At 33.6% G+C, this 27,285-nt stretch overlaps 2 protein-coding genes across 3 annotated transcripts in view; one reads left to right on the top strand and one right to left on the bottom strand.

The window, feature by feature from the left end:
- The window catches only part of Sass6 (SAS-6 centriolar assembly protein), a 40,638-nt gene extending 38,480 nt beyond the window's left edge, over positions 1-2,158 (top strand). Inside the window, exons 16-17 of the mRNA XM_005339681.5 lie at positions 1,295-1,389; positions 1,475-2,158. Coding sequence (XP_005339738.1) covers positions 1,295-1,389; positions 1,475-1,581 — 202 coding nt within the window. The 3' untranslated portion in view covers positions 1,582-2,158. The remainder of the gene's footprint in view (positions 1-1,294; positions 1,390-1,474) is intronic.
- Positions 2,159-3,796: 1,638 nt separating this feature from the next.
- Slc71a1 (solute carrier family 71 member 1) overlaps positions 3,797-27,285 on the bottom strand; it is a 36,125-nt gene continuing 12,636 nt past the window's right edge. Inside the window, exons 3-12 of one of the 2 annotated variants that reach the window (XM_005339680.4) lie at positions 23,536-23,598; positions 22,595-22,722; positions 20,374-20,488; positions 16,353-16,571; positions 15,967-16,080; positions 15,170-15,241; positions 8,917-9,029; positions 7,620-7,717; positions 6,517-6,680; positions 3,797-5,152 (exon numbers count right to left, since the gene is read on the bottom strand). In XM_005339680.4, the coding sequence (XP_005339737.1) occupies positions 4,946-5,152; positions 6,517-6,680; positions 7,620-7,717; positions 8,917-9,029; positions 15,170-15,241; positions 15,967-16,080; positions 16,353-16,571; positions 20,374-20,488; positions 22,595-22,722; positions 23,536-23,598 (1,293 nt within the window). In that variant the 3' untranslated portion in view covers positions 3,797-4,945. The remainder of the gene's footprint in view (positions 5,153-6,516; positions 6,681-7,619; positions 7,718-8,916; positions 9,030-15,169; positions 15,242-15,966; positions 16,081-16,352; positions 16,572-20,373; positions 20,489-22,594; positions 22,723-23,535; positions 23,599-27,285) is intronic. The other variant, XM_078026816.1, reaches the window with a different exon arrangement.

The raw sequence follows: 27,285 nt of genomic DNA, 5'->3' as shown, positions 1-27,285 counted from the left end.
GGTAGAAAACCATAATGTTTGTATATTAAATATACAAATGACATATATCATTACATATATTAAATATATCAATGACACTGAGAGCAACTTTACTAGCAGAAAACATGACAGTCATTCACAATATCAAACATCATCTGACAATAAAATTGAGACTGTTCAGTGATTTTCATTTTTTTGTTTAGAAGTGGTTTATTGTTTTATTTGTTGTCAGCTAACAAAAAGTGGCAATGAGTATTAAAGAAATTGAAAAAATAAACCTAGAAAACTTTATTTTCTACACATTGGGAAAAGACCATCATTTAATTTTAAGGATTTATTATTTTGTAAGATCCTTTAAATTCTGACTAAAAGTATACTACTGGGGCAATTGTTAATACTATCAAAATTTTAGAAGGAATGCATGGTAGAAAGGGGCAAAAATACCAAAATATCCCCCCCCCCCTTTTTTTTTTTTAAATTTCTCTACCACTAGCCTTGAAGTGCTTTTGGTTAAAGGAAAATGAAATCAATTTATTTTAAATAGCATGAGATAGTAATTAAGTAATTAAATGATTCTCATGGCATGTACATATTTATTTTATTTCTAATATCTGTCACTTGTGTGCTTTTACAAAATTTTATGGTGCTCATAGGATTATTTTTATTTTGCTCACAGTCCTTATTCCAGCTCTTAGTTTATTATAATTTACTCATTAGGAACAGGGATACTTTGATTATATACAGATAAATTATATTTTTTAAGAAACAGTAAAGAATGTATTCTGAACCATAGCCATAAATTACAACTCAGTTACATTTTTTTTGTGTGTGTGATGCTAGATATTAAATCCAGGGTTTTTCACAGGCTAGCAAGTCTCTACCACTGAGCTATAACTCCAGCCCAGTTATATATATAGTACAGGCTAAGTATCCTTTATCCAAAATGCTTGGAAACTTGAAGTTTTCTAATTTCAGAATTTTGGGGGTTTTGAAATACTTGCTATACACAATGAGGTATCTTGGGGACAGGACCCAATGTAAATAAAGAATTCATTGTTTCTTAATTTATGATGGCCTGAAGGTAATTCCTATGTGGCATTTTTAGTCTGTTTTGACTGTGACTCATCACAGGAAGTTAGAATTTTTCATTGGTAACATCATGTCAGTGCTTAAAAAATTTCAAATTTTGAAACTCTTCAGAGTTTTGGATTAAGGATGCTAAACTTGTTTGTGTAGATACATTAGGCAAACCTTAAAAATTAGCTAATAAAGAAAAAAATCAGACTTTGAAAAAATAATATATATTTTTTTTAAGTGGTGAAAATTTAGGATTGGAATCTAAATACTTGAAGAAAAGAGAAGATAGCATTCCTTTACGTGGACTGAGCCAGAATCTGTTTAGTAATTCAGGTGAGAAAAGACATTTCTGGACTGAATTTTTTGTAGTGTGTATACATAAAGACTAAAATGATAATCTTTGTTGTTTCATTTGCAGATCATCAGAAAGATAGCAATCTAGGAGTGATGCAGACATCTTCCAAACCCACAGTGCTCCCCTCTACATCTTCGGCCTATTTTCCTGGGCAGTTACCAAACAGTTAATTCTAGCATTGTCTTTTTACTTTCTGTTGACATTTCAGAAACTCAGGTGTTTTAAAAATATCTTAACAGGCAGAAGTCAAATCCTAACCAGGCAAGTTTCAGATTTTACTTGAGCTACCTACCATTAGACTGTTTAGATCCTTAATACTACTACTGGATTTATAGCACACAGTTAAAAAAACAATAAATTTATGTTCAGGGATTGGTAAAGATGCCGAGTAAAAGATATTTTGGTCTGTAAACATGTTGTTTTACAAAATAACAGGATGAATTTTAAACTAATTATTAGAATTTCAGTTCTAAGGGAAGAGATGATCCTTACAGAGGATATTCTAATCATTTAGAAGGTATGAGTAAATTGCAGCCTGCACAAGAAAATAATACTATGAAAGAAACCAAAGAATGCTAATAATTCAGTTTATTGTTTTCATTGATAAAATGTGTTAAGTTTGCCACCTGAGGATTATGAGGAAATAGATTTTCTCTTAAGATTATCTCTATTATTGATATTGATATTAAAGGGAAAAGTCCTAAAGCTACCTTGAGTGAAATGAATTAAACCTTCATAGCAAGCAAATATGAGTGTTTTTCTTGTAACATGTAAGTTAGCAGTTAAGTCTGTTAAATAACTTTTGATGTGCTTATTAGGCCAGGTGTGGTGACACATGCCTGCATTCCCAGCTACTCCGGAGGCTGAGGCAGGAGGATCACAAGTTCAAGGCCAGCATGGGCAATTTGGTGAGACCCTGTGTCAAAAAAAATAAAAGGGCTAGGAAGTAGCTTGGTGGCAAAAGGCTTGCATATGCATAAGGCCTTGGGTTCCATCACCAGCACATTAGAAAAGTAAATAATTTGGATAATATTTTTACATGACCAAATTAGTATATGGTACTTTTACACTGGAGCTGAACCATTTATAGGATTTTAGTGTTTTCTATAAGTTTATACCCATCCTGTCCTTCTCCTTAATTGGAAGTTTTATTGTTATGCAGTTAAATCTGTATCAGTGGGATTTGGTTTTAATAGCTCTATACAAAATCTTTACTAGAAGTGCATCATGGATATTCATTGTCTTTGTTTCTAAAATACCAGAACATGGCTTCCTTTTAATGTTTACTTGACAAAGTAGACAAAACTGTTAAAACTTTCTTCTCTTCCCCATTACTAAAAGTTTCAGGTTAAGAACAATTCCTATGGAAAAAAATTAGGTGATTTAAAAAATTTCACCCAGGATCATAGAGCCCATTATCTTCTTGTTGACAACCATCCAATACAGAGTACATTCTCAAAAATAACCTAAATTTGTTTGCAAATTTTGAAACTCATTGCTTGTGATAATGACATACCTATATCACTGGGTTCATAAGAATTGTTGCTAAATATTTTTAAAATACTTATACTTTGAAATTGCTGGCAATTATCTTTAAGTGAGGGATCTAAACAGAATATTGAGTAACTAGTATTAGGTAGCAACTTTTTTTCTCCCTCTATTAGATATACTATATTAGTAAGAATACTCAAGTTACAATAACTTGAAAGCACTTATTCTGGAAAGAAGTCTTTTGGTAACATAAGAATCTGCTTTGTTGTAAATACTATGTAATATATATAAAAAACCACTGTGACAGGGTTTGGATGGAATATACGACCCACAGGTAGCTTTTTTTTTAATGTGTCCTTTTCCATATACATAAATTGAAATTGAATTTCTAAGATAGGATAGAGATCATTCTGACATTAACTTACTAAAGACTGTTTGTATTAAATGTACATATGTAGACTTCTGAGTGATAATTTTTTGCTCTACCTCTTTTATTTGAAATTGTATTCCAGTATAAAATTGTACATGTGTTAATAATCCAAAGGTTACATTTAATGTTATTTCTATAAACTGAGCTTTGTTAATAAAGTATTAAAATTACTTTGGGAGGGCTGGGACTGTGGCTTAGTGTTAGAGCGCTCGCCTAGAATGTGTGAGGCACTGGGTTCGGTCCTCAGCATTACATAAAAATAAAATTACTTTGGGAGTATGATATGTAGAAAAAGAAACAGAATTTGATCTGTTTGGAAAATCAAAGTACACTTGCATTGTATAGTGAATGAAAAGGAATGATTCAGAGAAAGGTTAAATCTTGTTAGTATAAGACTTGTTAGTATAAAAGTGATCATGGTAACAAAGCTAAAACCGGCTGTATCTGGACTCATAGATCAAGACTTTTTTTAAAAAAATCATTAAAATATTTAATTTTATTAACAGAATATTTACATTTTTAAGACCTTATTTAACCATAGTGAATGTTCCAGGTTTAAAAAGCATTAGGCAATAACCACACACAAGATGAAAACAGTGTAAACTATACAATACTTTATGTACAATTTTTACAAAGTAACACTTTTTTTAAATAATATAACTGGACACAAAAATATACACTTTAGAGAAATTCACATCAATAATTGTATAAAGCTCTCTCCTAGGGTCCTGAAAATTTAGGACAAACATTAGCTCTGTAAATAAAGTGTTACTGTGACAGTCCTGAAAGGCCACTATATATATTTATCTACATATAGATATCACATTAACATTTTCAAGGCTACCAGCTTTGCTATATAATTTTAGATTATGTATTCAAGTGTTGAGGTTTTTATGATTATGCAAACATTAAAAGAATAGTGGTATAAGAACAAGCTGGGGAACAAATCTGAGCCAGAATTTTTAGAATTACAGGCTCTAACCACCCCAATTTAAATTCTAAATGGCTGATATTTTTCACTTCAAAAACAGTAGTGAATATGCTTAAAATAAAATTATTGCAAACAAGCTTGAAACATGATTCAGATTTTAGTACAATTTTAAGTTTTTTTTTATAATGCAAACAATTCATTTATCATTTCTTTATTTTAGTGCATCTGCATTAAGGCTTTGAATTATTTGACCCAAGATTTTACAATATTAAAATCTGACTCGATTTTACAATGTTAAAATGAACAGGTCCACAACCATACTATCTACTCTGTCTGAGAGTCAGCATAAATAGAGTTAAAGCTCAACACCTTAAGGAAATGGTAGCAGAGACATATGCTAATATCTAAGAAGTTACATATATAGTTTTTAATTAAAGGATGTATAATAAAACAGTTTAGTGGCAAGAAATTGGTGCTAATAAACAAAAGGTTTCTTTTCAAAAGAAATTGTAACATCTTTGGAAAACTGTCCGGTTCCTTCTTTAGTTCCCACGGAGTTCATGCAGATAATTTCTTAAGACAATCTTAAAGTACACTGCAGATGGAGATGGAATGTACATCCAGAACTACAGGTGAAAACTAAGACCTGGGTGCTGATAGAAAATCTTCCTGATTTCAGTCATCACACATTTGTGTCCTGGAGTAAAGGTTCTTTGGCCTCTCCTGGCGCTTGTGTACTATGAGGATGGCTGTGACTGCCACAGTGCTTTCTCCAACTGCTGGACCGTAAGCTTAAATTGGTATGTTCTGGAATAAACAAGGCAACAAGCAGAGCCAGCAATACCGAACAGGCTCCAAAGAGAAAGGGGGGGCCAGGGATTATGGAATTCTGAGGAAGAAAAGAACAATTAGGATTTTTGTACAAATACTCTTGTTCTTAAGAAATTGCTTATTTTTTTTTTTAGTAATAACTGACTGCTATCAGTTACAAGCCAATGACTCAATTCTTCATGAAAGCCATAGTTATAAAATGCATTCTGTTTTCCAGAGAAAAGTGGCACTTAAACTCTCACTATAAAATTCTGGGAATAACAATTGGCAAAAAAGCCTATACAAAAATGCCATAACTTTTAGCACAAAATATGAAACAGGTTCTAGAGTCCTCACTTAATTTGTTAGTCCTGGAAAACCATTATCTCAAAAGTACAATCAGGTAGCATATAATATTAATAACTACAGCGGTAGAATCAGTTATCATTTTCTTTCAGAAAAGTAATTATATGCTCAAATGCCTGAAAGTTAGAAAAACACAGGTAATGAAAAGAAACAATTTTAAATTATCCCCAAATTATATTTATTAACAAAAACTTACACTGCTAATTGTACTTTTGTGTGGCCCACAGGAAAGAAGTAGGCTTGGTTGGTTTTAAGGTTAATGCTGTGAGGAAGCCAGGGAGCCGTTTCTATTGGCTACAATGATCAATGATGCTTGGTTCTCACGTTTTTAGGTGTAAGGAAGGAAACGCAAACAAATGAACAAAGACCCATGTAACTGACTTTCTGTTCAGAAGGCTGGGATATCACAGAGGACTCAGGAAACATAAGCAGCATTGTAGGGAAATGACTAACATGTGCCATTAGATGTAGATTTGGCAAACCAGGCTTTATATAATTTTTCATTCTTGAAAAGGTATGCACAGAGAATGGCAATTCTGATGTATTTATATCACAGCCTGAGGTGTGTAATGATATTTGAATAGAATCTGTCAATACAAAGAATTTTGTCATGAAAAGGTACTAAGCTTGGAAATTCAAAGGAGAAAAAAATGTGGGCATTAAGTTATTTTTTTTCCAGGAAAAGTAAAGAGTGATTCTTTCACATGTAAAAACTGTATCATGCATTATTGATTACAACTTTTTTTAAGTGAAAATTTAAGATTAATTTGATTAATTAATTTTGTAATAAACAAAAGAAATGTAAGCAAGGGAAAAGAAAAAGGTTTGCATAATTTCACAATGAGAACACAGTCCTTTAGACTTGAGTTTTAAATGTCAAAAGTTAAAATAAGAATCTCAAAAGTTTTTTTTTTTAAGTTGTAGACAGACACAATATCTTTATTTTTTAATGTGGTGCCTCATACATGCTAGGAGAGGACTCTACCACTGAGCCATGACCCCAGCCCCTCGAAAGCTTTTTATGATCAAAAAATACCATCTTTACTGGCCAAATAAATATGTGAAAGAAGAAATTACCTGTTCAAAGTGGTGCTGAGGACTTGTGTTTGTCCCCAAATCTGTTCCTGTTATTGGCAGTTCTTTAAGTTCCACGTGGAAGATGTAGAAAATAAATCCATAAAGGGCTGGTCCCAGACCATTGCACAATCCTCGAATTCCTGTTATCATTCCTTGAACAACACCTACATTGTTTAAAGAAATCATTTAGTATGCCACCCATTTTTTCCTCCTGTAAAAACCAGTACAAATATGAAATAAATCTGAAATCAAGGCATTTAATAAACACTTGCAATTACTGCAATGGCATTAAAAACTTGGAAGCCAAAGTGCATTTGGTGTGCTATCCTATGCAAACATGAGCTCAGATGGAATCATATATAGAATGAACATAGAAACAACTAGGCAAAACTACTTTATTTCCCTAGATTATAGCTTTCCAAATATCCTTGGTTAAAAACCAGTCATGCATGAGTTCAGAAGTGAGACTGTTAAAACTTGGTATCCAAGCAGCTATTCAAGACCCCTTTTTAGTAAAATACATATATCTCTCTATAATCTTCTATTCAGTTTAAACTGTAGCTTTCTTTGGCCATAGACTTTTCCTCATTTCACTAAGTGACCACTGCTATTCTTTTGCAACATCACTGTTTTTATTTTTTTCTTATGATCAGATAAAACATACTCTTTTAAAAGAATTATTCCTTCATCTCTTGGGATTCCCAAAATTAAATGCTCCCACCACAAAATCATGAGCCTTTCATGTTTATAGTTTGTTTATAGTTTGGTAACTGAAACCATAAGATTGGATAAAAGGGCTATGAACATATCTCCCAAGGTGTCTAGCACAACACAGCAAACAACAAATGTTTAGTGAACTTCTTTATTAAATTTTCTAGCAAGGGAACAGACAGGGCTATATATACAAAGGCAAAAGATAAGAGATTATATATATCCTCAATAAGGTAATATTCTAGAATCTGCTTTTCCTATTTACCACTGATAGCAATGTGAAAATTCTGTACCTTAAAAATACATTCATGTTTCGTACTTTTGTGAGGGAGAAAACAGGATCAGAATATTCTTTGCTTTTAAATAATTTTCGTTGGTTCCTATTAACTCACCCTGTTGATCAGCATCAGCAGTTCGTGAAACAAGTGCACTAACAGCTGGAAAGGTAATGCTAGACATGGCTGCTACTGCTCCAGCAGCCCACATCATCCTGTAATTAAAGCAGTAAAACAAAAGTGAGTCTTTTCCACTGTACCTGTCAAAATTAAAATACATGCTTAAAAATCAAGCCAGTACAAGGAAAAGAATTATCCTATTCCTTTCTAAGTGACTGAGAAAATCTCTTAAAAGTCTAACCCTGTTTATATAGTCTCAAAAAAGAACAATCTCTCAGGCCAGGGTTGTGACTCAGTGGTAGAATGCTTGCTGAGCATGTATGAAGCACTGGGTTCGATCCCAGCACCACATAAAAAAAATAATCAAAGATATTGTGTCCATCTACAACTAAAAGAACAGTCTCTTACAAAAATAGTGTAAGGTTTTAAAATAAAATTGGGATATCATGTTCCAAACTAAAGTGTGTCAGACATTATTTCTGCAGGAATTTGAGAAGTTATGTTGAGGATAATGTATAATACAGATAAATAAATATCATCAGATGCTTCTAAATGTGTGAAGTGAGCAAGACTTCATCAAATTTCCCATGGACTTGATACTCAGTATAAAGACATCACTGATTTTATCTAATTCTTCACTTGTAAAGAAAGTAGCCTGGATGCTCCTGGCTTGATATTTAAAAGAAATGTCTCAGATAAGTTGTTAGCACCTCTTTGTAAAAACTAGACTGGAAAAGAAATTGCCCATCAGAACAAATTCTACCCAAGTCTAGAGATGAGGTGGCTAGTTGTGCAAATCATCAGCTTCCTGCAGGAAAAGCTGAGACAACATGAAACTGGGATCAAAGCAACTGGACTTTGTTCACTTCTCCTGTGCCATCAGGGACTACCTCTGGTTTTACACAGCATTTTTTTTTTCCTACCAGAAAAACAAAAAAAGGTAAATTATGCTAACTTTCAGGGCTTTATTGCTGTGGAATAGTGTGCTTTCCCTAGTGACAAACTGATCTCTGATCTTAATTAAATGCTCTTTAGATATTCAAAAGCTCAATAATCTCATGCAAAAATTCAGCCAGCCATTTAATTATGAAATGTCCTCTTTGTGTCTTCAAGTCACTCTAGGAGAGTGTTGAGTACATAAGAGGGAGACTGAACTATATGTTTAGAATGAAAAGTACAGCAAGAGACAGATTAAAATCTATGCCTTGGTTGAAAAGCAAATGAAAAGCAAATAAAGGGAAACAAAGATAAATGCCAAAATTAAGAAAACAAACACTAAAATATTTATACATACCAAGGTTCTGAACCAAAGCCATACCATGCCAGCTGTAATATTTGAAATCCTAGACCCAATAAAATGGTGTTCTTATTTCCAATTGACCTCATTAGTAAACTCAAGACTATAGTCTGGAGAGAAAAAGAGGAAAAAAGAATATTTGCTGATATCTTCTACTCTGTAATATAATAGGACCATTACGACTTTTCTACAATTTTTTTTTATTTTTTTAGCAACTATTGCCCTGAATATATCTGAGGTTACTATTTCAGGTTTCACATAAGCAGATGAAAAGTCTCTATGGTCATACAGATCCAAATTCAGAGTTAGAAAAGTGAAAGGTCAACCTTTATTCAGTACATTTTCTACTGAGGACTGACTGAATGACCCTGGGCAAGTTACCACTCTGAACCTCAGGTTTTGTCTGTTGTAAGATTAGGATAACAGCATGTATTTCAGAACTTGGTTATATGAATGAAATGAGATATATTTACATAAAATGCTAGTTTGTGCCTGACACATAATAAGCATTTAATAAATAATAGTTTAAGGGAATAACTAGAAAAGGTAAAAATTCGGGAAATTACTCTTTTATTACTGGCTGACACTCGAAAAGTCACAAAAATGTTAAAAATTTAAACTGAGATAATCATTTAACAGTTTAATTAGACTTGGTCAAATAATAATACTTTTAAGGATTTTTAAACAATCAGGACTCATAGCTTTCTTCTCTAAGACTTTCAATGAAAATCAAAGTGTAGATTGAGATGTACATGATTTGGCTACCTTGTAGGATTACATTCTTTTGCAACCATAGTCCACAAAAGGGAACTCACTCAGAGCCTGGAGTTAGCCAAGAAAAATTTCATATCAACTAAAAGAAACATTTGGTTACCTTTTCACTCTAAAACAAGTATTTCCAGTCTGATGAGTGGGTAAATGTTTTCAACTCTTATTCCTCTAATCAAATACAACTGGTATACTTCTTACTTCCTTCAAAATAGTAAATAACATACTTGCCAACATTAAAAAAAAACTAAAAAGGATTAGAAATAATTAGGTTGGGGATGGGGTTGTGGCTCAGCAGTAAAGCGCTCACATTGCACATGTGAAACCTGGGTTCGATCCTCAGCAACACATAAAAATAAATAAGTGAAATAAAGGTATTGTGTCCAACTACAACTAAAACAAAATAAATATTTAAAAAAATAATTAGGTTACAAGTATTTTTTTTAAATTTTATTTAAAAACTATATCAGATACTGGCTTTAATTGTGAAAAATAAAACTGAATACAGCCAAAGCTCCAGGGCATCAATATGATTGGAAGGGACAGGAATTATGCAAAGTTGATAACTTTTAGGAAACTACATAAGAATATCCCAAAGACAGCACTTTCTTCTAAATAGCTATGATTCATTTTTTATGGCTCTAGGAACTCAGAGGGCATAAAATAATCATTCTTGTCATTGTTAAATGCAACCTAGAGGAGGACATGCTATTGAAAAACAGAGATTCACCAATGATGAAATAGCTGCTTCTTAAGCTTGGAAATGGGGCAGTAAAAATGGAAGACCAGGGAGCCTGAGCTCTGGAACAGACTGAACTGGCTAGATGCATACTCTGGAGCATGCATTCTTTCAGGAATGCGGTATAAAGAAGGTGGAAACTTTCAAGCATAGATCATGAATACCACCAAAAACTGCTTCTAAAATGAAGTCATCTCATAGTTCTTCATTCAACCCAGCTAGCTCTGTAGGCAGCTATTCCCAAATCCCAATTAAAAAATGCTGAGTGCAATTATTAGCCTCATTTCCATTTTACAGACATGATCACTGAAGTAAAAAGGTAAATATTAAGGTCATGGGATGATTCATTAACACTGGAAATAAAATTCAGATATGTCAATGCGCATTTTGTGAGGCTAACATCCTTCATACAGCGATAACTGCAGAAGATCCCGTACTGAAGAACCACCTCTCATCCCCTTTACCTACATCCTCTGTGACCCAAAGACCTAAAAAGACATTGATACTTATCTCATGACATTCTAATTAGGGACATCAATTTTCTTCTCAGGAGCAGGGACTTTTCTCATTTACAAGTTCTTAAGGATTTATGGAAAGCATGTGTGATTAACAATGGAACAAATTAATACAGTGTGTTGGAATAAAAAAATTGGTTTCCTTAATTTAATATAACTCATTTTGAAGATGAGAGAACTGAGTTTCAAAGCTTAAATGACTTAACCAAGATGACACAGTTAACTCTGAAATCAGTTTTGGTCAGAAAATCAAGAAGTATTTGCTAAGTTCCTACTATGTCAAATCTTCCTCTAGGCTACTAAGTGAATGGATATCCTGTATCCACCAGTACTATCAGTCAGCACCCAGACTACTGTTTACTGGTGGAAAGATGGAGATGAGCATACTTATTTTACAAATAAAAAAATTCTAGGTTGTCATTGCTATGTGAAAACAAAAAGAGTGTGATGGGCATGCTGCTTGAATCAGGATGGACAGGGAAGGTCTTTTGGGGTGATGTTTAAGGTTAGAGCTGAGTAAGAAGATCATTATGGGAAGTTCTGAGGGGAAAGGGTACTCCAAGGGGGGTGACAGCAAATACAAAGGCCCTAGATTGAAATATACTCAACTGTGAAGATGAAAAATGAGTTTCCGGTTGTGATGGAAAGTAAGTTTCAGACTTACTTTAACATAAGAGATAAAATAAATTTTCATTTTAAAAAGTACTCTGCCAAGTGGAGAATGAGCAGTAAAGAGGCAAGAATGGAAGCAGAGACACCAAAAAGAGGTCACTGCCATGGGTCAGACTAGATCCTAGTAATGGAGAATATAAGAAATGCTTCTATCCAGGACCTATTTAGAAGCTGAAAGGAAGTATCTGATAGACTGGATATGGGATAAAGAGATGAATGATGATGCCAAGGTTTCTGGCACACACACACACAAAAAACAGGAGGTGATGGTGTCACTGAAGGAGCTTGAGGAACACTGGTGCTGGGAAGAAATCCATATTTCACCTTTGGCTGTGTTAAAGTTGAGATGCCCAGCAGATTTGTCAAATAGGAGATTGACAATTGGTCTGCAGCTATAAATTCAGGAGTCACCACAAACAGAGAACTAGATAGGAACGAACAGAGAAAAAGAAATATGTAGAACCTCCTATACTGTGCCCTTATATAAACATTTATTTAGTGCATATGAGTTAGGAACTCACATGCCTAGTGCCACAGAAGTGATAGGGCTTATGGCAAACCAGAGAGAAAAGGCCCCAATGGCGACAGCAATTACTTGACTCCTTTGGGAAGGTGGATCTGTCTAGTTAGCAGATGGAATAATTTTGGGGAAGGAGGTACATATAATTTCACCTATAACATCTAGCATTTAAAAAATGCTTACTAGTAATTTTTAAAGTTTTTGAAACACTGCAAAAAACCAATGACCTTCAATTTAGCCCCTGCTGGATTGAAGGCAGTGCAGGATACTTGGGTGACAGAAATACACAACACTAACCTCATAATCTACACAGACCTCTATTAGAGCTTACAAATTAAATTACTAAGGCAAAAATGATCAGAAATACACAAGTAAAAGCTATACTATATTATTGTCTGTGCAATGATAGAGATATGCCCAAATTAGCGTGGGAACACAAAGAAAGGAAGGCAGAAAAGTATAGGAGAAACAAAGGCACAAAGGTAAGAAATAAACTAAACAAACAAGAAGCTCAGAGGGGGATCTACAAGCAGCTCCATGCTGGTGGAAAGGAGGGAAAAAACCACTAATTTGAGAGTTCAGTAGTGAACAAGTCAATACTATAACTTTGTGTAAATGGGAATATAAGACCATGCTACCTTTGGGGTTGTATGTAATATAGTAAACCACATGACATAAAAATGTTATTATCATAGTCACATGCAGAGTGTAGTGCATATATTCTTATTTACCTGTTTCTGAAGATTGCTAATGTGATTCTGCTTTTAATGTGATTTTTCATCCCCTAAACTGTGTTTTCATGTAAGCAACAAAAGCTAAATGGGCATTTAAAGACCTTATTCCTGTGGTTGCCTGTATGCTGGCTGAAGCATTGCTGGTTCTTTTCTAACCTCACTGTCTTCAGGACTCTGCTGTTGCAGTGATCTACATAATACAAAACCAACCACATTCTTCTCCTTTATTTATTTACATGTCTGCCCCCAGATTCTGAGCTCCCAGAGGCTATTTTTATCTTGTATCCTGAATGCCAGATGTCATCTGCTGAACAGTGAACAAATTTCCTGTAAAATATCTGATTCAATTCATCTTTGAGCCTACAGTGCTACTGGCTTAATTTATTAGGTGCCATAGCCGCCACCATGATCAGTTAAGTATAAAATGCAACTTAAGACCTTACAGCTGTCAATCTCTTAATTATCATTATAGTAAATATTAGCCTGTTCTTTTTTTTTTTCCTTCCTTTTTCTGCAATGTGGAATTGAACCCAGGGGACTGAACTACATCCCCAGCCCTTTTTATTTTTTGAGATATCATTCTACTTTGTCCATGCTGGCCTTGAAACTGTGATCTTTCCACCTCAACTTCCCAATTATAGGCATGCACCACCATACCAGTCTTGATCTAAATCTTAAACAAAATATTAGCAAATCTAATTTTGGCAATATATAAAAAAGATAATCATGAACAAGGTGGATTTATCCCAGGATTACAAGGTTAATTTTTTATAACTCAACAAACTCTTCAAAAACTCTTTCGATGCTTCAAAAATGTAAGTGTGAATGTTTAAAGCTGTTTTTATATATAAGCTACTATATATTTTCCTCCAAAGTTGAAGAGCACTTTTTCAACACCAACATGAATATTTAAATGCAAACTTTTTCCTATCAAGAGGTTTTCGGATAAAACAAAAAAGTTAGATATAGTATTAATATTATTCCTCAATGTCATGTTTGTGTGTGGAGGCATTAGGGACATACATATATTGTAGGATTTTTATATTTTAAGGTTATCACTGAACCCACCAAAAATTCATCAATGATGAGATCTGTGAAAGCAATCACCTTCCAAGAGACCAATTAAGGATCCTATCTGCCATTTTTAAAAAAATAGAATAAAACAAAGAAGTTGCAAGCTAGTAGATTGAATCTCTGAAGGGAAAAAGTATTACTTTAGGGTAAGTGATAATACAGAGTCTGGAAAAAGCAAAGCCAATGGCATGAAAGGGTGGATATTTTTCATAGAATGAAGAAAAATTATGTGAGGGAATTATGGTCACCAGGAATAGTATTTTATTGTAGAGCAGAGATAGTTTGGAGGCCAGGAATAAAATATCTTCTAAGAAAATCCAAATTCCCGTGTTGATGAATATCTTGTTCATCAAAAAAACATCATTTATCAACAGGGCTTCCGAGTTATGTACTTTCATGTCACTCCTCTGCTCAAAACATTAGAAGGTTTTCAGTCTTACCACAGCCTACAAGGCTCCACAGGAGCTGATTCCTCATCAGCTCTTAGAATTTATTTCCTAGTGCTCTTTCCTGTGTTCATGCCACTAAAGCCACACTGGTCTCCTTGCTCTCTTACTTACACATGTAAAAACAGTCTCCCCTCAAGTTTTTATTTCTGTTCCCACTACTTAGTTTTTCTCCAGATATTCCTATGGCTCATTCCTCATCCTTCTGATTCTGGTCCAATGTCTGTTTGCATTGGCAAGGACTTCCCAGACTTCCCAACCTTCCCCTAGATCGCCAGTGATAAAATAACATCTTTCCCCCAGTCTCACTTTGTATGTTCCTTCCCCCTATTCTCTGTTATTCTCATTATACTTAATGTACTTCCATGGGACATACTTATTTTCTGTCTTACCCTACTAGAATGTAAATTCTATAACAGCATAACTTTATTGCTACATTCTTTACAGCTTGATACATGGTAGGTATTTATAAACATTTGTTGAATGAGGCAATCAATAATAGAACAAGGACTAACAGAAATAAAATTTCTTGACAAACAGGATAACAGTTATATTCCCTAATACATATTTTAAAAACCTAGTTTTAAAATCACATATTAACATATCTCAGTTTCAAAAATGTGATCAAAACTAGCTACACCAACAACTGAATTCCTAAACCTACAAAACCTTGTACTCCTAACTTTGGTGACTCCATCAAGATGCCATCACTCTAAGGCTTCATCTGGATAGCCAGCCAGGGTAACCCTCTATGATATCACTCTAACAAAAAAGAAACTCACCTGTGCAATAATGGAAAGAATCCCAAGGACTGCTATAAATGCTGCAACACTTTCTGGTGAAAATTTCATTATCTAGAAGGTTTCCAGAACAAGTAAAATTGATGAATAAAAAAAGCATAAAAAATATCACACTAACATAGTTACTTATACATTAACATTAAATGGGCCAAAAAAATTATAAACAAAACAATTTAATTCACATATAACTCATATTTAATTCAAAATTTAATTCATTTATAAGCAAAGAATTCTTCAGAGGAGATCCAAAAAGTCTTAACATACTAAAAATACCTATTTATACATGGTAAAGGTCCCTTAATTTGGATATAATAAATTATACACTATTAAGTTTAGAATATTTTATAAATGAATATTACAGTGTTTTATGCTTTGTACAGCTTTGATTTCTGTCTAGCAAGACTGGTATTTAAGGAAGAAAAACTTGTCTGTGCTCTCATTGTGGCTAGCTGCTCTCCTTTCATATGCTCTACATGAAAAAGAAACTGGAGGAAGTGAATGGTTAAAGCATCCCATACTTCTAAAAATAGCAAGCAAACTCAGACTACCTATCTTGACAAGGGAACACAATCTTGTTGCCTAAGCCCCGAATCTCACTATACAAAGTGCTCTCTTTAGAAATGCATAAGGAACATCAGACACACAAAACAAGGTTAAGTCTAGTTAACTGATTTATAAAATTGGTATTCATTTTAAATTTCTCAGCTGATTTTAGCACTTTCAAGATTAAACATTTTTCTTATGGCATTATACAATGAAAGAAAAGTTCACTTAAATACCTGTCTGAGGTATAAAAAAAAGCTGGAATATTGGCCTGCTTCTGGTAGGTAGGAGAGAAACACCGTAATGCAGATTAGCAGCACTATGGAATCTTGGCCCACTTTTTTTAAGGACTAGAACAAGAAAAAGAAAGACTAAAGTAAGATTTTACATCAAAAACAAGATGATTTTTAAGAATATGAAGAGATTCCTTTTGGCACTGAACACACACTGAAAAGACTTGAAGAAAGGATGATAAAATTTACTACTCTAAAAAATATTTCAAAAAAAACCCTCATACCCTCCAAGACGTTTTCCACAAAAAAACATCCACAGCCATATATTAACGTGTATTGAATTGTGCATCCACTTTTCTGCCAAAGAGAAGGAAGAAATATAAACTTACTGCAAAAGGGTCAGCTTGTTCCCAGGAAATGGGTGCTCCCCATGATGCTGGCCGCATCTTCTCAGGCAATGACTCTGGTACAGCAACAAGGATAAAACAAATATCTAGCAAAGCTATTGCTGTAGCTAGAACCACCACTAAGCTGTCTCCATACACTCGTCCAAGGTAAGCTCCAATTGCAGGGCTGGTGACTAAACTTGCAGCAAATGTTGCTGAAACCTGAAACCATGAGGACAGAGAAGAAATTAGTCAGGATTACCTGACTCCTTTACTTTACCACATATCATCCCCTTAATTCTGCTTTATGTCAGAGCTGCTTTTACACTTTCCCCTTCTCCTCCTATCTGCACCACTTGTTCTCTATTTTGCAGGAAGATAAAAGGATTATAGTTCTTCTATAAAAAATACACAATGGGCCAGGCGTGGTGGTGCATGTCTGAAATCCCAGCGGCTCCAGCTCCGGAGGCTGAGGCAGGAGGATTATGAGTTCAAAGCCAGCCTCAGCAAAAGCGAGGAGTTAAGCAACTCAGTGAGACTCTGTCTCTAAACAGAATACAAAATAAGGTTAGGGATGTGGCTCAGTGGTTGAGTGCCCGGAGTTCAATCCCCAGTACCCTCCCCACAAAAAACATAACAGGCTCTCAGGAAAGTGGCTTCAAACTTTTAATTTTTGAGCCCTTTGTATAAAGAAATCCTACTGGCAAGGTCAAAGGTAAAACACATTAAAAAAAAAACAACAGAAAAAGAATTCAAGGTTAGCCTGGGCAACATTGCAAGATGTTGTCTCAAAACAAAACATTAAGCCTTGGTAAAAAACTGAAGCTGGACATATTTTTCGGGGTGACAGGATTAGGAAGAATAAAATTACAGCAGGCTCTGAGAACTCTAAAGCCCTGAGGAAGTATAGACATGTCTGATAAAGATAAATATTAAAGTAGTAAGAGCATAGGTAGAGAAAACCTGTTAACACCCTACTGGATAAAGGCCTTCAAATCAGCAGTAAATGTGAAAGTAGATAATAACACCTAATAAAAACCATGTTATTCAGGATAAGTAGAATTAACATTTAAACTTTATTCTGTTTCTGTACCATTTGTGACTTTTGGACCAAGGATTTAAACTTCACAAAAGTGCTTTTTTGTAACTGTTTATTAATAACTACTCAAGACAAGCATTTCAATTTTTGAAGGTCAATTAATTGAACAAATACATAAAATTCTAATAATTTTAAATATCTAAGCCAGGAATTATGGCACATGCCTATAATCCTAGTTACTCAGAAGGCTAAGGCAGGAGGATCACAAGTTTGAGGCTAGCCTGGGAAACTTAAGTGAGATGCTGTCTCAAAATAAAATTAAAAAGGGCTAGGGATGTAGATCAGTGGAGGAGCTCTTGCCCAGCATGCTTGAGGGCCTGGATTCAAATCCCCAATACAAAAAGAACAGGTAAACCACAAAGACATAAAGCAGTTTGTTAATTGCCTATGGTCAGAGGAAGGACAATAAATAGGACTGAGGATATTCTTCTGGCTGTCAGAATGTTCTAGAAACCAGACTGTGGTGGTATTTAGTTATGAGTGCCTTGTTGTGGTCTTAAAGAGCATTGCTGAGTCTAAGCAGAGTTCTGTACTTGTGTGGGGGAACAGACAATGGCTTGCATTGTGAGCGACAGTCAGCTTTCTGAGGGCACCCAGAGACTACATGTACAAAGTAGTAAGCACAGGTCCAATCACAGACTTTCTTGTCATTTATCCTGTACTCAACTATCTCTACCTTGAGGCACTCTCTTTCTGGTCAGACAGAAACAGGGTGCAAAGATCACTTCCTCCTCTGTCTACATCCACATTATTTCTAGATTTAAGTGGCTGTTTGCTAGAATATGCTTTTAATACATAAAGCCTCTGGGTTGAAAAGTGTTAATTAAAAGGCACACTCATAATTGCTGGTAGGACTCCAAATTGGTACAAACAATCTGGAAAGCACTATGGAGAATCCTTGGAAAACTGGGAATGGAACCACCATTTGACCCAGCTATCCCACTCCTCGGTCTACATCCAAATGACTTAAAAACAGCATACTATAGGGACACAGCCACATCAATGTTTATAGCAGCACAATTCACAATAGCTAAACTGTGGAACCAATCTAGATGCCTTCAGTAGATGAATGGATAAAAAAAATGTGGCATATATACACAATGGAATATTACTGAGCAATAAAAGAGAATAAAATCATGGCATTTGCAGGTAAGTGGATGGAGCTGGAGAAATTAGGCAATCCCCCCAAAACCCCACAAAGACAGAAAGCAGTCTGCCGAATGATTTCTCTGATTTAAAGATGCTAATCCATAATATGCTGGGGGCAGGGTGGAAGGGGTAGGGTGGGGGGAATTAAATGAACTCTAGATAGGGCAAAGGGGAAAAGGGGAGGGAAGGGAAGGGGCATAGGGGTAGGAAAGATGGTGGAATGCGATAATCATCATTACCCTTAGTACATGTATGAAGACATGAAGGATGTGACTCTATGTACAACCAGAGATATGAAAAATTGTGCTCTATATGTTTAATATGAATAGTAATGCATTTTGTTGTCATATATAACAAATTAAAGTAAAAAATCTAACTCCTCAAAACTATAAATTTATTAAAATTAACTGAACAATACACATAAAATAAATGAATTCTTGATATATAAACTATATCTCAATACAGTTGGTTTAAAAAATCCAGCCAAGTGTAATGGCACACACCTATAATTGCAGTTACTCAGGAGACCGAGGTGGGAGCACTGTTTGAGCCCAAGAGTTCCAGAGGCTAGCCTGGACAATATAGCAAGACCCATTGCAAAAAATTAAATTAAATTGAAAAGATGGGGGTAAATTCTACCAATCAATTTCATATCATTTGATGTTCTAAGTCTACAACTGAAAACATTAGTTCTTTTTATAAGCTTCTCCCTACAGGTATTTCCACACCCCCCCACCAAAAAAAATCTTAATTCCATAATTTATTATTTTTGGGACCTTTGAATCAGAGATCACAAACTCTTACAAAACTAAGATTCAGTATGATACAATATTTGGTCCTTATTTATCAAAATGTTTGTCACATATTTGTTGAAACTCATTACTATTCTACTTCTGCATACCTAAATAATGACCTGCATTATTATGCATGTGGGAGCTATTCTATTCCTAGATTTGATGGAACCAGACTGTACTGCCATTGTGCAAAAAGGATAAGTAAATTTTTTTTTTAATTTAACTTGTTCCCTTTAGTTTATTTTATCTTTTTGTGATGCTGGGGAAGAACCCAGGGCCTTATGCATTCCACGAAAGCATTCTACCACGCAACGACATCCCCAGCCCGTGAGTAATTTTTTTTTAACCCATGACATGTTAAATATTTCCTTATTTTTAGGATTCTGTTAAAAAGAACTCCACAAAAAATTTTTATTCAGGCATAAAGAAGAATAAATTATCTCATGCAGAAAAATGAATGGAAGTTGAGAGTATTATGTTAACTGAAATAAGTTTTCACTCATATGTGAAAGCTAAAGGAAACATTTGTGTGTGTGGGATCCTCATGAAAATCAAAGGAAAACCAGTATAGTAGTAGAAAGGGACCAACCGGCAGGAGAAGGGGAGGGAAAGGAGAAATACTGGGGAAAGACATTGACCAAGTTATATTATCACAGCATGCGTATGTACAAATATAGAACAACAAATCCATTATGTATAATTACAATGCACCAATAAAAATTATAAAAAAGATTCCACAAGGCAGAAACACCGTAATTGCAATTCTGATATGAGACCTATAAATATCTCCTGAATGTTAAATTTGAAAACTTACATGGTTTTGTATTGAAAACAATTTAAAATGTAGTCTAATGGGTAACTTTTCTGAAATGTATTTTTGCAAAAAATAAAATATTTTAAAGAAAAGATTTACATTCCTTATAAGAGATAGTTAAACAAGGTATTTTTTAGCAGATGCAAAGTTTAAGATAAAAACACATACCAATCCATAAGCCATACTTCTTTCATGTTCCTGGGTTATATCTGCCACGTATGCAAATACCACAGAGAAAGTCACTGCAAAAACTCCAGAAACAGAGATAACAGCAAAGTACCACCTAAGGATGAAAGATAATTGACAAGAAATGGTTGGAACAATTACCATCACTTGAACTTTCCTTCATTTCTATTAGCTAATTTTAGTCAACAGCTTTCTAGAGCAGTTCAGGAATTAGAATTAACACAGCCACAGATATTATGAAAACAAAGGGGGCTAGAAATGGCTCCTTAATAGTAACATTGTTACTATGCAGGAATTCAGCACTTAAAAAGAGAACATATTCAGGTAAATCTTTAACCCAATTGTTGAATTATGCCTTTGTTTGTTGCTTCTATAGCAACAAACTAAAGTTCATTCACTATTATTAGTATATTTCATTCATTATTGTTTTTCACCATAGTACTACACACACACAAAAAAAATTCACTGAAACAAAAACCTACTCCACATTTACTTTGAGCCATTTAGAGAAGCTAGATGTCTTTCAAAAGTTATCTATGGCTTTTCAAATGTTAAGAATAACAAAGTCAGTCTTCACAGAGGAAACTTGAACAGCAGTGTTCAGGTTTCAGAACAGTTAATTATAAAGCATGAATCAAAGAATCGGACTTGGTGGCCCATGCATGTAATCCCACCTAAAAGGAGGCAGAAGGATAGGAAATCCAAGTCAGTTTAAGTCAGTCTGAGCAATTTAATGAGACCCATTCTCAAAAAAAAAAAAAAAAAGGGATGTCGTTCATTGGTAGAACACTCCTAATAATGGAAACAAACAGTATCTTGAAAAACAAACTACATTTTACTATGGATGATTCCAAAATATCTAGCCAGAAATAGGAAACTTCTATTATAATGAGGTAGTTTTTAAAAATCCTGTGTAACCATAATAAACTTTCAAGACATCATTCCACCAGGATATTATAACTACTAAAATTTTTCTAACATACTGCTTTCCAAACCAAATGCTTATTCCCTAGATTGCCTCAGTAAGATTTAATTTGCATGATGAGCTTTTATCAAGGGCTTGGATTTTAGAGTTCTATCTAACCTATGAGAAAAAATCCTGCTCTGTTTATCCCCTAGACACACAATGAAAATATACTCCATTCATTAATGAACTATAATTAAATAACCAATATTAAAATTCAGTGTAGTAAGAACATCAGAGAATAAATCTACAACTACTACTATTACTCTATTACTTTGGGACATTCATTTTCTTTTTTGTGAGTTTTCCCTCATTTCCTTTCAATGAAAAAAAATCCTAATTTTAATCAGGGTTGCTATGAGTCCAGCATCTTATAACAGCATCATATACCTAATACCTGACCACAGAAATGTAAGCAGAGGTTGGATGGAAATACTCTAAATAAAATTTCCTTAAAAGAGAGTGATGTGCTTTTCTTAGCCATATCTTCCCTTGTGCTGCCTGAAGTGTGATCTGATAGCTGGTTCATGAGTAGTTATTTTGTACAGTGAGGTGATAGCTGAGGATGGCAGAGCAACAAGACAGAAAAAGGATGGTTCACTGGAATTACAATAGCATCTCTCCAAAGTCTTTTTTACATTGAGAGAGAAATAACCTTCCTTCATATTAAACAACTATCTTTTTGGACTTTACTGATATATAGTAAAACTTATTCCTAATGAGTACCAATAATAAGAAATTTTGTAATATGTTTTTAATATTCTACTTAAGAAAATAAAGTGTTAACAACTCTATCCAGTCCCTAAAATACTGTTTTGAAGTATGGATTGCGACATCCAAAAGCAAGTTTGCCAATAGTGTAGTATCTATTTCCAAAATAGATTCTAGTACCTATTTCCAATAGTAGTATTGACTTCTAAAACCTTTATTTGTGAACTATTACTTAGATACTATATTTTGAGGGGGCTTTTTCTTTTTTAAAAAATATTTTTCTAGTTGCAGATGGACACAATATCTGTATCTTGTTTATTTCTATGTGATTCCTGGGATCGAACCCAGTGTCTCATGCATGCTAGGCAAGTGGTCTACCACTAAGCCACAACCCTTCTTATATGTGTCAAAGAATAATGATATTAGAAGAAAAACAATTAAAATCTACATAAGTTGGCAAGAAAAAAACATTAAGAAAGCAATAACAGAAAATGATATTTAGTTGCAATAATATGAATATGCACGTACCATGGGCTGATCTTCATTAAAGGAATTGGGGCACATGTGAAAAATACTGTTAGCAGCAAGAAGGATTTTCGGCCCCAAACATCAGAAAGAGCACCAATAAGTGGGGCACTGAGGAATGACAACAAACCCTAAAAAAAATTTTAAAGAAAATTTATGCTACCTATCCATGAGCAAAAATAATTTTACTACCATAGAAGAATTTTGAACAACTTTGTTTCCTTAAATTAAAAAAAAAATTATCCTGTATATCCATGAGCCCAATATAAATTTTATTACCACAAATGGATTTTAAACAATCTTGTTTCTAAATGAACAAATTGCTAAAATTTAGATAAAAATTAACTTATTTCTTCTCTATATATAATTTAAAAATTTCCTTAGATATGCTAGAATCATCTGCAGGGCTCTGACTATTAAATATAAATGCTCTAATGAATTCTCAATCAGAATAACTTACATTACCAATTCTAGAAAGAATATCACATGCTAATTACCTGGTTTTATATTGGTAGGCTAATAATCTATTTATAAAATCTGTTGGTCAAACTGAATCTAGAGTAAAGAATCTGCATAATAACCAATACTTTATCATACCAATATAATTTTATATTTGTGAGGTTTCTGGCATACTTTTTTCCCTCTCCAATCTATATTATTATTTTTAGTTTATAAAAGCACTGAGCCCTTTGGAACATAAATGCTAACAAAACATAGGAAATACAGTATAATTTATAATGCACAGGAGGCTATATTTGAGTCAAATCATATTTAAAATCCAGTTGGTCTAAAAGCATTAAATAATGCTCCAAATTATATTCTAGTTATAAAAATTGCAGTTTGTTCACACAATTAACAAAGAACTGACAGAATTATATGTACATAAATATGTATGTTTGTGCTTGCATACAGATATCTATATATAGATATATGATTGATCTTACCTTTACTCCTTGAATTAGGCCATTCATTAGAAATGTATGTTTAGGGAAGGTTTCATGTAACACCTGAAGAATAAAAACCAAAATAAAAATCACATGCTACCTTTTAATCCATAATATTTCTACCTTGCATTTTCAAATATCCCTTCATAATATAATCTAATTTCATATAAATTTTCAGATTTGTATGATACTATGTATGCATATGAGTAGATACTAATGCCACCAAATATTTATATGGCATTCACTGTATTATAGGACATTAAATTGAGAGCTCTCTCTATATTATCTCATTTGATTTCTCATAACAACCCTATATATCAAAAACAGATACATGGAAGTTTAATGTCTTGTTCAAAATCATAGTAAGTGTGAAAGCTGAAACTGAACCCATGAGGGATCAGACTTGAACAGTATGTACCATCCTGATTCCCACATAAAACTGACTTGTAGTCTCTTTCAGATGGGTATATATTATCTAGAGTAGAAAACTGGGAAAACAGAGAATTTTTAATTGCCACAAATTAAGAAAAATTAAAGCAAGAAAACAAAATCTCAATCTATTAAAATGTATAACAAGATATTCTGTACTTTCCAAGATGTATTCTCAAACCACAAGGCATCAATTTCATTAGTGAGCAATGGGTAAATCATTGAGAATTCATTGGCTGAAAAGACAATTGGAGGGAAGAAAACGGGAAAAATAAAGTTAAAAAATGGCAGCTAATGATTTTATAGCCTATGTGTTGGGACTTTATACACTTTTATTTAATCCTATCAACATTGTGAATTAGATTGCATTAACACTTTACAGATATGACAATTGAGTTCTTGCTTGACTTAAAAGACAATGCTTCTACTATTAAAGCAATGTTCTCGGAGTAAAAAAAGAAAAGAAAAAAGAGAGAATGGCAATGTGAGGGTTAAGAAGAAAGGTGGGCAAGTCTTCCTTTTAGGAAGAAACTCTATGCTGAGTGTACCTTTTTACATCTTGCAAGAACCTTTACAAGGATTAGGATTGCTTCGTTTTCTTCAGTTACTCTTCTGCCAATAGGCACAAACTTAACAAAAATTTACTACTTGTTGGTAAAAATAAAATAAAAGCAGCCCCTAAACCTTCCAAACTGTTCCTCTGTATAAATTTTCCACTCTAAAGCAATTTCTCCTTTAAGGCCATATAATTTTGAACAAAATTTTAACAGGAAAAAAAAGAAGTATGAAATGTAAGATTTTTGATTTGTCATGAGGTCTTTAGAGTTGAATAGGAAAAAAAATACATACGTTTCAAGAAGTTTTAATGTCTTTAAAATTTATAAGATCTTTAAAGATTTTGAAAGTAGTCTTTAACATATTAAATGCCTAGGTACTATCTCTGAAGCAAAGGATGAGAAATCAATTAGGTAGAAGAGATGGTGATGGATGTGAGGGTTTAATAATATGTACTGTGTATCTCAGCAGTTTGAACTACCAAACATTGGCCTAGTATTTCTAGAATCATTAATCTGTCAAAGGAGTAAAGCCTTTCATAGCATTGTATTTCTTATACCTACTGTCACCAATTCTCTTTATCAAGTCAGTGTTATTTAATCATTGATCACTTAACATCCACTATAAACTAACCATATATTCATAACCTCTCAAAAGTATTAAACTTCAGACCTTAAAAATATCTGTCAGTACAGAATTCTTTTTTGTAGTTAACTTAAATTCCCTTGATGGTGGAGGCTTCATCTCTTCCCCTAGGCAGGCTGACCATATAGAATACATGTGGTCATGGCTATTCTGTATGAACTTATATCTCAAAGATGTAATCTCAACCACATGAAGTGGAAAAAAATTTCATATCACATTTTTTAAAAATAAGAAATTAAGATTATAATAAATCTAAAACTAAACATTTATTAAAATTAACAAGTCTAAAATTTATTATCAATTGAATTAATTAATACTGAAAATGAATTGCTGAAACAAACTATAATGTAATTTTTGAAAGCTACATATAGGAAGAGAAAGATATTGACTTAAAATAACAATAAACTCAATTATATCTCCATTTTCCCTTTTTAAATGAAAGTTAAGAATTGTGACTCTCTAACTGGTATCCTTTATAATCACTTTCAAAACACATAAAACAGAAATGACATATTTAAAAGTAAACAAACTACTGGTTGGGCACAGTGGTACACATCTATAATCCCAACAACTTAGGTGAGCTAAGGCAGGAGGGTCACAGAATTGAGGCCAGCCTTAGGAACTCAGGGAGACCCTGTCTCAAAATAAAAATAAGCCCTGGGTTGTAGCAATGGTAGAGCACCCCTGGTTTAAATCCCCAGTACCACAATAAACAAATAAATAAATATTATCAAAAATGTACCACCATCACCTGGTTCCTTCTTCTATTCCAAAACCCACCTTCCTCCATACTTCAACATGCGGGCAGAAAAAAGGAGTACAAAATAATAAATACTGGCAACAAACACCCCAAAATTTATAAGCAAAAAAAGACTCAAAGTAAGCAAAACCTTTTCAAAAGCTCACATTGAGTTAATATATTGTTCTTAAATAGTGATGTATCAATCACTTCTAAAAAAATATAAATGCCTAGGTTTCAATAAGACAGGTTTAATCTCCCTCAAAATCTGTCATTCACCTGTAGGTATAAGTCACTGAAGTAGTAGAAAATACATTCTGAGGGGTTGGGGGTGTACCTCAGTTGGAGAGTGCTTACCTAGCATGTGCAAAGCCCTTGGGTTCAATAGCCCACAATGCCAATCAAAAAAAGAAAAAAAGAAAAAGAAATCTTAAAGATACTATCCATACTATTTTAGTTAACAAAAATAAAATTAAGAATATACTAAGCACAAAGTTAGTTTCCCTATGTAAATGAATAAACAAGCCTTTATGCTTAAATAACTTGTTTTTAAATAGTCTCCTTGGTCCACCTAGAAAAAACAACTAAAAGTTACACACAAAGTTGACAAACCTAATTAAATCAGAAGCAAAATTTAAGTAGCTATATACACTTCAAATTCTGATAACAAATATGGAAACATCACAAAAAGCTTTTGTGACAGCTTGCTAAAAGCTTAACCAAATTTTAATCCCTCTTAACTTACTAGCTAGTAGTTGGACTGCCCAATAACCTCAATTACCTAAATCATGGGTATGAATCACTTACTACCAGCATTCCCCAAAAGACTGAGCACCAGAATCAAACAAGCCTATGTTCAAATACCAACACTATAGTTTAATATCACAGTAGCAATCAAGTTTTTTTCTGTAAATCAAGGTGTTTGTAAGGATTACAACCTGTCTCTAAATAAAATACAAAAAAAAAAAAAAAGGCTGGGGGTGTGGCTCAATCGTTAAGCACACCTAGATTCCAACCCCAATGCAAAACAACAACAACAAAAAAAAAAACCCTATTATTTTATGTACAAATAGTAATGATTATATAGTTGAAAATATGCCAAGAAATACGAATTGCAATTATTCCTAAACTAGTTCAATCTACTTAATCAATTTTTCTACAAACAACCTTTTTATAAAAGTTTTTTGTTTAATAATGATCAAGCTCATATACATACAAGCAAGTATACTGCTTTGGAATTCTGTTCTAGGATTTGGTAAGCTGTACATTTAAACTACTCCTTTCAAGATATTACAGATTTCTAACATAGATAATGCCTTCCTTCATTCCACTCCCCTATCAATCCTGATAGGAAACAACTAGTTCTCATCTGAATGGTCTGA

This window comes from Ictidomys tridecemlineatus, chromosome 11 (genome assembly GCF_052094955.1).
Source record: "Ictidomys tridecemlineatus isolate mIctTri1 chromosome 11, mIctTri1.hap1, whole genome shotgun sequence".
NCBI lineage: Eukaryota > Metazoa > Chordata > Mammalia > Rodentia > Sciuridae > Ictidomys > Ictidomys tridecemlineatus.
This window is presented reverse-complemented; position numbering and strand designations above follow the sequence as displayed.